This window comes from Nansenia antarctica (assembly GCF_963989245.1).
Source record: "Nansenia antarctica genome assembly, chromosome: 4".
In the NCBI taxonomy this organism is placed as follows: domain Eukaryota; kingdom Metazoa; phylum Chordata; class Actinopteri; order Argentiniformes; family Microstomatidae; genus Nansenia; species Nansenia antarctica.
In genome coordinates this window covers 49,766,181-49,779,254 of record NC_137689.1, presented here as the reverse complement: position 1 = coordinate 49,779,254, position 13,074 = coordinate 49,766,181, and the positions used below count along the sequence as shown (strand labels likewise).

General features: G+C 43.3%; 1 protein-coding gene across 1 annotated transcript; it reads right to left on the bottom strand.

Annotated features, from left to right (window-relative positions):
• Positions 1-5,007: 5,007 nt before the first annotated feature.
• LOC308154757 (B-cell CLL/lymphoma 7 protein family member A-like) lies at positions 5,008-12,914 on the bottom strand (the record flags this gene model as incomplete). The annotated part of the gene is made up of 6 exons (XM_080527973.1): positions 5,008-5,082; positions 5,370-5,479; positions 10,915-11,064; positions 11,154-11,250; positions 11,598-11,679; positions 12,823-12,914. 6 exons carry the CDS (start codon positions 12,912-12,914, stop codon positions 5,008-5,010), a joined length of 606 nt encoding a protein of 201 aa, XP_080384099.1.
• Positions 12,915-13,074: the final 160 nt, after the last annotated feature.

The following is a 13,074-nucleotide window of genomic DNA, read 5'->3' as shown; positions in this document are numbered from 1 at the left end:
CCTCCCCCTACTCTCCTCTCTAACATCTTCTGACCCCTGCCCTTAGCCCTCTCTTTCCCCTGCCCCTAACCCTCTCTTACCCCTGCCCTCTCCACTCCCCTCTCTTACCCCTGCCCCTAACCCTCTCTTACCCCTGCCCCTAACCCTCTCTTACCCCTGCCCTCTCCACTCTCCCCTCTCTTACCCCTGCCCCTAACCCTCTCTTACCCCTGCCCTCTCCACTCTCCCCTCTCTTACCCCTGCCCCTAACCCTCTCTTACCCCTGCCCTCTCCACTCTCCCCTCTCTTACCCCTGCCCCTAACCCTCTCTTACCCCTGCCCTCTCCACTCTCCCCTCTCTTACCCCTGCCCCTAACCCTCTCTTACCCCTGCCCTCTCCACTCTCCCCTCTCTTACCCCTGCTTGTAGCCCTCTTCTAACCCCTGCTCTTAGCCCTCTTCTAACCCCTGCTCTTAGCCCTCTTCTAACCCCTGCCCTTAGCCCTCTTCTAACCCCTGCCCTTAGCCCTCTCTTCCCCTGGCCCTAACCCTCTCCTACCCCACCCCCCCTACTGCCCCCTCTCTTACCTCTTCTAACCCCTGCCCCTAGCCCTCTCCTCCCTCTATTCCCAAGTACGTACCTATGTTTTTTATTCATTTCTATCCAGCCTCCTCCTGCCTAGGCCCTGCTAGGCCCTGCACAGCCAAACTCGAGATCCTCTCCATGTATTTTTGTATAATATTTATGTATGTGACTACCATCCTCTGTGCTCAGATCCTACACAAAAAGAAAACGTATACAAAATACTCTCTCTCTCTCTCTCTCTCTCTCTCTCTCTCTCTCTCTCTTAAGCTGAACTGAACACAATGCAGAGAAGTCCATGTGTAGACGTGCTGCTTTGGTGCAATATAATATATATATATATATATATAACATCCATGTTATGAAGAAAAGGAATCTGTCCTCAGCACTAGTTACCTGTTGTCTGTGTACATTTTGTTTTATTCTGTTTTTATGTACAGCATGGGTTCCTATCTGACTTCAGTTCCTCCTGGAACTGACGCTTCTGTGTGTTACCGGGCATGGCAAGAGGGAAGGCATTTGATGATGCACATGTCCAAACTGTAAGGGCCTGGATGCACTAGACTGATTTCCCAATATTTCCTTTTTTCTTTTTTTTTTTTACACATTCCTGTCTTCTTCACCACTGGGTGAACTGGGGATTGAGCTATTCGTAACACATCACCACCGTATTGAATGTACCACTTTCTTTCTTTGTTTCGCATCTGATTTTTGGGGGAACCATAGGCAAAGAACTAATCCATGCTTCAAAGAGGTGATCAGATTGAGAACAGAGGTGGTAAGATTTAGCCGGTGGTGAAGTGTTTGTGTTAAGGTGATCGTGTCTGGGTGAATGTGCTTGGTGTGTTCAGGCCCTGTCATGGAGCATAGGGCCATTTATACAGGGAGACAGCTAGTACTGGTATGTATACAGCTAGTACTGGTATGTATACAGCTAGTACTGGTATGTATACAGGTACACAGGCCACAGTCACAGGCTAAAGAGCGTCAGCCACTAGTAATCTATTATTGCACTACTCACTTTAAACCTCCCTCTTTTAGAATACAGGACCAACTATAAACTGCCATTCTAAAAACAAATAATTATTGATTTTATATTGAATATTCAAACAGAATAGTACCTAGTATGTTATGTATTGCCTATGTATTTTATGTAATGTCTCATAAAAACAGTACCTGTATAGAAATGCATATTACAGTTAAGCACACGTTTGGATCATATTGAATCTCCCAGTGACACTTGTCTTTGTAAATATCAACTTTTCTGAAAACATTTGCACATGGTGCCATGGAACAAAAAAATATCTTTTAATGCTTATTTTATTTTTCTGCTCTGTTGATAAGGAAGTTGACATGTTGTATGATAAGGATGTACTGACTCCAGGGACAAACGCACTTGTAAAGACGTTATTATCTCTTAAGCACATTGTGGACTCTTTCTACTTTAATAAGTGATGTGTCTAATTAGTACACTGTTTTGTATGTAAAACCTTGCGTCAATGTATCATCTATGAAGGATTTATACAGTTTCTACGTAGTACATAAGCTGTTGTTGTAACCTTTACAGATGGGGCCGTCATGTAAAATGTTAGTTTTCTATGTACTGTATTGTATACTCCTAACGATTCAATACAAATGCTATGAGACAAATACTTTTGTGTCATGTTGTCTTAACTTTGTCTCGCACGACTAACTGGTGATGAAAGATTGTTGGATTTGGACTAATGAATCAATTGAATAATGTCTCCGCTTTGACAGGGGTTAGTTAAACCTGAAAAAGAGGAGTTCTGCTATTAGTTCATGACAACAAGCATGTCTCCCCCTTCTCCCGTGATGTCAATCCCTTATTTAACATGATTGGGTAAGTGGTGTCCAATCACGTCAGAGGACACTCAGGGAGGAGAGAAAGTCCAGGCCCAGATGTGTGTTTCAAAGCGTTTAGCCTTACCTAACATCCTCTGTGCTCAGCAGCCAGAACCACTTCCCCCTAACTAACAACCTGTTTAAATTCTCACAGGACAATGAGTACAGAGCTGCTCATGATTCATTCATCTCTAGGTCCATTACCCTTCACAGGATGAGAGGAACAGAAATAGCCCTATCCATTATGCATGTGCTCTCAGCCAATGAATGCAGGCAAACACAACAAGAGGAAATGTGTTTCGCTAAATAACCTCTGGCACCCCAAAAAGAGATGGGAAGCAATTTAGTACATGGTGCCAGTAGCTAGCTGCTACCCCCTGGCTACCCCTTCACCTCGTCACTAGGGGATGACGCAACCTCAAATATACAAAGGAAACCAGGGCAAAATGTTTTGTGACTTTTTATTAATAAAACAAAACCATAGGACATGATAAAAACCAAGCACTACCGATGGAATAAATAAGTCAAAACCAAACCATAAATCTGTACAAGATCATTCTTAACTGAAACAACATGGTCCCAAGAAGAAAACAAAACAACTTACATGATTTCAGATCTCACAGCTCAGCTTTTCTTTTTTTTCTTTTTTACACACAGTTATGAGTTAAACTATAAGCAATCATCTCAATCTGGTGAAATCTAGAACATAAACGTGTTGTTTTGTTAAACTGAGTGTTTACATAATGCTGTTTAGAAGTGTTTATGTCAGTACGTAGCATCTTAAGTACCAGCTCTGCTGGACTGGGAATGAGGTATATGCTAAACCATCCGCTCAACTGAGACCATTTGGATTTCTTGACATTTCATTTCTCTCCATGTGACTGATGTTTCGCTGTGTACTACCCTCTCGATCATAGACCTATCTAGATCATAGACCTAACTAGATCATAGACCTATCTAGATCATAGACCTATCTAGATCATAGACCTAACTAGATCATAGACCTAACTAGATCATAGACCTATCTAGATCATAGACCTATCTAGATCATAGACCTAACTAGATCATAGACCTAACTAGATCATAGACCTATCTAGATCATAGACCTATCTAGATCTTGCCATCTGAAGTCACTGATTTTTCGCTAACATGAAGATGATTTGATAGATATATAATTCACTTGCAAATACTAATTGTTGCACCCGAATCAAAATACATACAAATAGGCTTGAGGTCGAACATTAGAGATCATAGGGCTGAATCCTTTACTCTTGACTTTTGTGTGAATCACACAGTGATGTCTATGAGAGATTTGCACCAAAAAAAATAGAGTTCAATCCATGCACCAGTCAGGAGGATTCAGCCCGCAGAGAGCACCGTGAATGAGGACTGGAACCAAAGCTTGAGCTAGAAGACTCTGGAGGGCGACCGAGACATTTAAAGAATGAGAATGAAGATTTGAAGAGGTTCAAATGTAACTCAGAGTAGTATAGTAGTAGTACAATAGCAGTACAATAGTCTGGATGCCAGTCTGCCCTCTCCAGCCAACTCCTTTATCATTAACAACAACAAAGAAGCTGACTAAAGCAGAAACAGACCAGGCAAACCAGAGGAGACAGAAACTGTTCTCAAATCAGATTCACCCCTTCAGACTTTTACAGAAATTCAACTGTTTGCATCTTCAAACCTGTTTAACAGGATGACTAAACACAGACATGAGTTCCAATGGGTATCATCAGAATAGCTTTGCCCAAATGTAACCAATGTTTAACTCAACTGGCCATTTGGTAGTTGAATGTAAATGTTGAATGAAACCATTATTGTCACCTTAATATTGACATGTTTAAAACATAAGGCAAATAAAAACATGGCACTAAAAACAAAATGTAGTTAAAACAGTTTGACCTACCAAGTACGTTTTACCAACACAAAAGGCACACCCCCAGGTAAGACCTACGCTACACGCCTGTCTTCTTGTCTACTGTGGGAGAGTTCAACTTGACACGTACCATTGTGTTCCTCCTCTAAACAGATCGAGTTAAATAAAAACTACTGACTGAAGAAACGTTCATGGAGAGAAGAAAAAACACACCCACTACAGCAGCGAAACTATCTGTGGTCGATTGTGATATACTTTAACAGTGCATTGACCCTCCTGAGCAAAAAAAAACAACCCCCCTAAACAAAATATCTACTAGTATCTGAAAACGTCAAGGTACCAGGGTTTAAATCCTGTCAGTGTGTTTGTCACAAGTGCAGGTCAGTGTTTTCTCTTCTTGGCTGGCCTGGACTCACAAGCGCCACCCCTGGTCATAGAGGGGACTACAGCATGGGTTCATAGCTACTCTTTGCATTAGAGAGAGTGAGTGTGGAGGACTGTGAGGGAGGTAACGTCCATTCTCCCTCTGTGATAGAGGAGTGTTGGGGTCTACGAGGGAAGTGAGGGAGGGAGAGAGGGAGGGAGGGAGGGAGGAGGGGATAGGAGATGTCCAATCACCCTCTGTGGTAGAGAGGCAACCGGAGGAGGTAAAGAGGGAGGGAGCAGAGGAAGATGGAGGAGAGAAATGATTGGAAGCAGGACATTTAACTCTCCTCAGAGTCCTGAGATGGAGACTCCACTTTGCTCTTCTTACTGGGAGGGGCCTCCTCCTCCAGTTCCTACAAGACAAAACAAATGAACAGAATGAACAGAACGCACCCCAAATATTCCTACTAAGGTGCTACCAGTGAAGGGAGCTAGTGGAGACTTTGTGGTCCTCTGTGGCTCAGTTGGTAGAGCATGGCGCTAACAACACTTAGGTTGCGGGTTCGATTCCCGCTCGGACCATATATACTGAAAAATGTATGCATTCGCTGCAACGGAAGTCGCTTTGGATAAAAGCGTCAGCTAAATGGCCTATATTATAATATATTAGACTGAGGGAACACAGAAATGGAGAGAGTACCTGAGTGGCTTTGCTGCTGTCTGGAGAGTCCTTCTCCCCTGAGGAGGACTGGCTGTCTCTCTTGACACCCTGGGGTCTCTCTGAGGTCTCTGTGGGGGGACTGCTCTTATCTGCCGGACACAACACAACAACAAGACGCATCAGCAATCACATGTTACTTCTGTAAGTCCCCAAACTGTTGAATATATGGGTTTATTAAGTAACGAGGGCTTAAATAAACCACACATAAACCACACAACCACACATCAACTATGTCCCAGACCAGGGGCGGACTGGGTCAAAAAACAGCCCTGGCATTTGCGACACAACAGCCCTATTTCCAAACGCAACACGCAACACGGATTGTTAACATAAAAAGTCAGAGGACAGATGCCAAACTACAGACATGTTTGCTGTAATTATATGTATTATCAGTAGGCAGTCATCAGTCAATATCTCTTTCAATAGCCTTTTCACACCGAATGTACTTGTTTGTGCTATTTTCGGCCCAATACATGCGAATTTCGGTGCATTCATACTTCCAACTACACTTGCTCCCTGCATCCAGTTGTTGCACATTAACTGCATCGCTCTCATCAAATTCCCCCATTCTGAAAATGAAAGCAGTGTAACGTTAACTGCTGTTATAAACGGAATGATGACATGAGGTGCGTGTCCACTGGCGATATAGAACTGACTACGATAGTTATGGAGATATACTCCAGTTCTACATCGTGGAGCTCCGCCCCATAGGGGAGCTCTGCTCCTATTGGTTTACCCCGCTACCTAAAGCTCTGCTCCTATTGGTTTACCCTGCTACCTAAAGCTCTGCTCCTATTGGTTTACATACTCCAGTTCTACATCGTGGAGCTCCACCCCATAGGGGAGCTCTGCTCCTATTGGTTTAGGGCCCTGGGCATCCGCGATGCAGAACTGCGTGGATGGCCCGGCCGATATAAAATGGCCGCGGTCTGCTGAAATAAGTTATTTTCAATGAAAATCACCAGAGACAAAATTACAAATATATATATATTTTATATAATACATTCTGAGCGGCCCAGAGTCTCGCGGCCCTCCTGGCATTTGCCAGGCTTGCCCGGTGGCCAGTCCGCCACTGTCCCAGACCGACTAACTGTTATGAATCATCCTGTGTTTCAGTCAGCTGACACCCAGGGGACACTGGGCCTTTCCTGACACTTTAGTGCCATCATGTGGCGTTATTAATAATAACACCCTCAGAGAAACAATCCCATGACTGTAGAGAGGGAAATGTACTAGGACACCGCTACGGACACACAGGCCAGGACAGATCTGTACAAGGGAGAGATAAGAGAGAGTATAACTATATCACACAACTCTCGATCCTGTTAAAGGGATAGTTCACTCAAATTACAAAATCACTTATTCCCTCATCTCTTACCCTGAAACGAGTCTATGGACAAGGACAAACTTTAATCAACACTTTGGGTCTGTTTATCTAGCATTTTAACCAAAACCCAATGCAAGTCAGTAGTAGTAGATTTCAATGATTACTATGTTATGTTGTAAACATGGGGTTTATTGACTTGCATTGGGTGTTGGTTCAAAATGCTAACAATTAGCTGTTAGTTACAGTAACCAGATACAAGGAACCAAGTAAGGAACCAAACGATTGTGTCATTTGGTTGAACTATCCCTTTAACGAAAGGTGTGTGTGTGTGTGTGAGAGAGAGAGAGAGAGAGAGAGAGAGAGAGAGAGAGAGAGAGAGAGAGAGAGAGAGAGAGAGAGTGGGGGGAAAGAGTGTGAAAGAGAGCTTGTGAAAGAGAGATTGTAAGGCAAGGCAAGTTTATTTGTATAGCACATTTCATACAACAGGGGCAATTCAAAGTGCTTTACATGCATTATTTAAAAATACAGCAAGAGGAGCATAAGAAAATAACAATTACAATGAATAAAAGCAAATATAAGAAGTAAATAGATCAAACATTTAAAAAGACAATAGTTAATGGGAAAAAGACATTGATAGAAGTGTTTGTGTTTAATCATATCCCTCCACATCCTTCTACATCCCTCTACATCCCTCTACATCCCTCCACATCCCTCTACATCCCTCCACATCCCTCTACATCCCTCTACATCCCTCTACATCCCTCTACAACCCTCTACATCCCTCCACATCCCTCCACAACCCTCTACATCCCTCCACATCCCTCCACATTCCTCTACATCCCTCTACATCACTCTACATCCCTCTACACCCCTCTACATCCCTCCACATTCCTCTACAATCCTCTACATCCCTCTACATCCCTCCACATCACTCTACATCCCTCTACATCCCTCTACATCCCTCCACATCCCTTCACATCCCTCTACATCCCTCCACATCCCTCTACATCCCTCCACATCCCTCTACATCCCTCTACATCCCTCCACATCCCTCTACATCCCTCTACATCCCTCTACACCACTCCATATCCCTCCACATCCCTCCACAAGAGGAGCATAAGAAAATAAAAATTACAATGAATAAAAGCAAATATAAGAAGTAAATAGATAAAACATTTAAAAAGACAATAGTTAATGGAAAAAAGACATTGATAGAAGTGTTTGTGTTTAATCATAACTGGTGCAAAACATGAAGGTTTTTAGCTTAGATTTAAATATTTTAAGGGTTTGGGCCTGTTTGATTTCTTCAGGGAGTTTGTTCCAGGAGCATGCAGCAGCGTGACTGAAAGCTGCTGCACCGTGTTTTGTTTTTACTCTTGGAATTATTAGCTGATTTGTCTCAGCTGACCTTAGGGACCTTGCGGGAATATAGGGTGGGAGGAGATCTGATATGTATTTTGGTCCAAGACCATTTTGTGATTTGTATGTAATTAGGAGGATTTTGAATTCAATTCTCTGAGAGACTGGTAGCCAGTGCAGGGATCTCAGGATTGGTGTAATGTGTTCAAATTTCTTTGTTTTTGTTAGGACCCTAGCAGCGGCGTTTTGGATGAGCTGCAATTTACGAACAGCTCCTTTAGATAGGCCTGTTAGTAGACCATTACAATAATCAAGTCTACTCGAAACAAATGCATGGATGAGTTTTTCAAGGTCTTGCTTGGACATGAAACCTCTCATTCTTGTTATGTTTTTCAGGTGATAGTAGGCTGATTTAGTTATTGAGTTTATGTGGCTGTTGAAGTTTAGATCGGAGTCTAGAATTACACCAAGATTTCTGACCTGTTTTTTACTGTGAAGAGAGAGAGAATCAAGTTTTGCACTGACTTTCGATCTTTTGTCAGGTGCACCGAATACAATTATCTCTGTTTTGTCCTTGTTTAGTTGGAGGAAGTTTTGTGTCATCCAGGCGTTTATTTGCTCAATGCAATTACAGAGATTGTCAATGGGACTATAGTCGTTCGGTGAGAGGGCTATGTAGATTTGAGTGTCATCCGCATAGTTGTGGTAGGCAATTTTGTTCTTTTTTATGATGTGTCCCAATGGAAGCATGTAGAGATTGAATAGAAGGGGGCCAAGGATTGACCCTTGGGGAACCCCACATGTCATTTTAATTTGGTCAGATACAAAGTTGCCAATGGAGACATAGTAGCTTCTGTCCTGTAGGTAGGATCTAAACCAGTTTAGGGCAGTGCCCGAGAGTCCTACCCAGGTTTTTAGTCTATCTATTAGAATGTCATGGTCTACAGTGTCAAAGGCAGCACTAAGATCTAGTAGTACCAAAACTGAGATTTTTCCGGAGTCTGTGTTTACGCGAATGTCATTAAGGACCTTAATAAGGGCCGTTTCAGTGCTATGTAGGGGGCGAAAGCCTGATTGAAAGTCATCAAAGAGATCATTTAGGGTCAAATAATTGCTAAGTTGTTCGTGGGCAACCATTTCAATAATTTTTCCTGTACAGGGAAGGTTTGATATGGGTCTGTAGTTGTTTAGTACAAATGGGTCTAGGCCGTTCTTTTTTAGTAGAGGCTTAATAACTGCAGTTTTCAGGGCTTCAGGGAAGATTCCTGATGAAAGGGAGGTGTTAATTATTTGTATTAGTTCGCCTGCCATGCAGCTAAATATGTTTTTAAAAAAGCTTGTTGGCAGGACATCAAGGGCACAGGTGGATGGTTTAAGACGTGACATGATTTTATCTAGGGTCTTGTAATCAATGGTGTTAAATTGTGACATGGTTGTTATGTCCGCCCTATTTGGGGTTGTTAATGGGGACATGTTTTTCATGCCTGACACAGAAGACCTAATGCCTTGTCTAATGGTTTCTATTTTATTGTTAAAAAAGGATGCAAGCTCATTGCATTTACTAGTTGAGTGAAATTCCTGAGCAATGGGTGTTGGGGGATTTGTTAGTCTGTCAACAGTTCTGAAAAGGATGCGGGCATTATTTATGTTATTGTTTATGATCTTAGAGAAAAATGATTGCCAGGCACTTCTTATTTCTAAGTTATAGTTCTGAAGATTCTCTTTATAGATATCATAGTGGACTTGAAGGTTTGTTTTTCTCCATCTGCGCTCTGCTTTACGACATTCTCTTTTTTGAGTCTTTACGGATGGGGCAGTTCTCCAGGGAGCTTTTTGCTTACCAGAGATGCATTTGGATCTAATGGGTGCAATATCATCAATGGTTTTTGTGATTTTTAAGTTGAAATCGTGTAGAAGGTCATTTACTGAGGTTGGAATAGAAGTTTGGGGTGGGGGGGCTAGGGAAAAGGCCTGTGTGAACAGTGCACTGGTCTTTTCATTGATATATCGTTTGGAAATAGTTTTAGACATAGTTTGAATAACAGGAAAGATAGATACGTCAAAGAATATGCAACAGTGGTCAGACAGGGCAATGTCAGTTACAACAACATTTGAAATATCTAGGCCTATTGTGAGAGAGAAAGAGGAAAATGAGGGGGATGGAAGAGGGACAGATACTTTTCTTTTGTTGAGAGAGTGAGAGCAAAAGGGAGGAGTAAAGGGAGAGAGAGACTTCTGTTTTACACCATGCTCTTGTTATTGGGAATGCAGATGGACAGTTGGCAGTTGAAGCCCTGAGGGGGCAAACATGGTCACAGCTGCGCGCGCTCTCTCTCTCACTCTTTCCCACTCTCTCTCTCTCTCTCTCTCTCTCTCTCTCTCTCTCTCTCTCTCTCCCACTCTCTCTCTCTCTCTCTCTCTCCCACTCTCTCTCTCTCTCTCTCTCCCACTCTCTCTCTCTCTCTCAGCACACAGTGCAAATGAGAAGCTCTTTCTCTCTCCCTCTCCCTCTCTCTCTCCCACTCTCTCTCTCTCTCTCGCTCGCTCCCAGCACACAGTACAAAAGAGAAGCTCTCTCCCCTCTTTTTCTTCCTCTCTGTCCCACCCACTTCCTCCCTTTCTCTATTTCCCTCTCACTGTCATGCATCTCTGATAGTGCACTCTGGCTAACTGAACAGGGAGTAAGGCCCTCTAGCTAACTGAACAGGGGATGACACCTTTCCGTACACAGTGTATTTCACCAGGGCTAGCTGGATTGTATCCAAAACAAGGCCTACAGTTATATAATTCACCCCTCTTGCTGTTTGGTGTGTGTGTGTGTGTGTGTGTGTGTCTCACCCCTCTTGTTGTCAGAGCCCTGGTCGCTCTTGGCCTCGCTGCTGTCACGCTGGGGCCCGGCGGTGGGCTCGGGGGCGGGGCTGGTGCTGCAGCTGGTTTCCTGTTTCACCGGGGAGGAGTCGGCGATGGAGCTCTGGTTGCTGTTGTCATCTGAAGGACAGAGATGGAGCCTTTATGTTACTGTGAGGACTGGAGACGGACAAAGGTCTAACCATATATCACCTCTAGGGTCTACCCACCGATCATGTCCATCATCCCGGGGGAGGAACTGTTCTCTGGAGTCGTGAGCTCCGACCCATATTTCTCATCCTTGCCTTTCTTTTTATTTTTGCTCTTCTAAAATACAGAGGGGGGGGGGGGGGGGGGGGAATAGATGTTGTTAAAGTACAGCACAAGGACATGATGTGGGATAATGACGATGAGTAATGTGCAAAGCAAACTCGAATAAAAGTTCACTTTCAAAATCGAACAAACTGACCAAAAGCTATGACAGATAAGACAGCTGACCAAAAGCTATGACAGATAAGATAAGACAGGTGAGGTGAGGATGAAAAAGAAATATCACTTTTTACTGAAGTTTGTTTTCCATTTCAGTCATGTATTACTATTGACACTGAGTTACAATGAACATGATGATGTGGTGGTGTAGTGGAGGGGTGGAAGGGTGGAAGGTAGGTACTTACGTCATCTGATTTGGGCTCGGTCACTGGAACCCACTTGAAGATCCTCAGGGACGTGTCTCCAACCGTCACCCATTTCTTCTCCCTTTATGGGAAACAGAAAGACGTCAACATATGGCTAATGCCTCATGTCAGCTTCTTTGGAAACAGCTTCTCTTCCTGGGATCAGCACAAAACACAATACTTCACAAACTACAACAGCAAGAATATAGTGATTGTTCAAACCGTTTCAAAGTTAGAATACAACATATTTAATTGGGAACTTGTTGCTCTCTTAGACATTTGTGATTCGTTGATATATATAGCCTATATAGCATACACTGTAAATCCAATATGAGAATAATTGTATCTGATTTAATTCGGCAATAAACATTTTCTAAATGCGTAATAATCTTTAAACGCAAACTTGGTAGGGATGCGCAACATTTTATATATTTTTCTACACTTTATTATGTATATTACTTTATACACTTAATTATGTATTTCAGGAAATAAATGTTATCTTGATGTAAGTCGCTTTGGAATAAGGCGTCTGCTAAATGCCAAAAATGTAAATGTAAATAACGTAATACATTAACCTATAACAATATTATAATTTAAAAATATATATTTTGTGAAATTTGAAAGCTTCAGAAAATAATGATATTATTTATAAACTCTTCAGATCGAGACATTGCATGTTCAGCCATGCACTGTTACTGTACTTCCCTCCCAACCCCCACCGTGCGCAATCTCTATTCGACCTCAGGGCAACTCAAAGCGCTTCATTTCAAACTCCAGACGGACTCAAACTACTCTGACTCAGGAGCGCCTCGTCCTATAGTTCCGAAGTGGGTGTTATTGAGTGATCTGCGTCGTTCCAAAGCCTCTAAAACAGTCGCTCTTCATAAGCATGACAGCAGGCAGGAGAAAGGAATGGCTTCATGTGACTGCAACGAAATGGCTTCTGGGTTCAACCCACATTAAACCTTCATAGAAAAAATCCGGGAAATTCTAGGGATCTTTTGGGGCACTTTTCCTACGACTCGGTCTCACACCGCATGAGTGCGCCCCGGCGTACGTGAGTCGAGAGTAGATTCTGTCCTAAATTCCGCTCAATATGACCCGTCTATCAATTTCCCATCTCCGTTCGTTCTCGCTCGTTCTCCCACTCTCCTCCCCCCCCAACAAGCCAGGCTTTTTCTCATGTTAGATAACGAACGATGTTTTTTCCCTCTCTCTCTCTTACCATTTTCGTACTTTCTCAATAGCGGCCATAACCCGCTTGATGTCATCTTTCGCCCTGCTCCGGGTCTCGGCTCTGACCGACCTGCCCGACATTGCCGCGGTGGGTATAGTCTGTTTGAAAGCAGTTCAGACACAATGCACTAACACTCAGCACGGAGGGCGCAGAGAGGGAGGCGCGCCTGCGCCGGGCGGAGAGGGAGAGGGAGAGGGAGAGCCGCCCGCAGCTCCACAGAGGAGAGAGGCGCTCGGACTG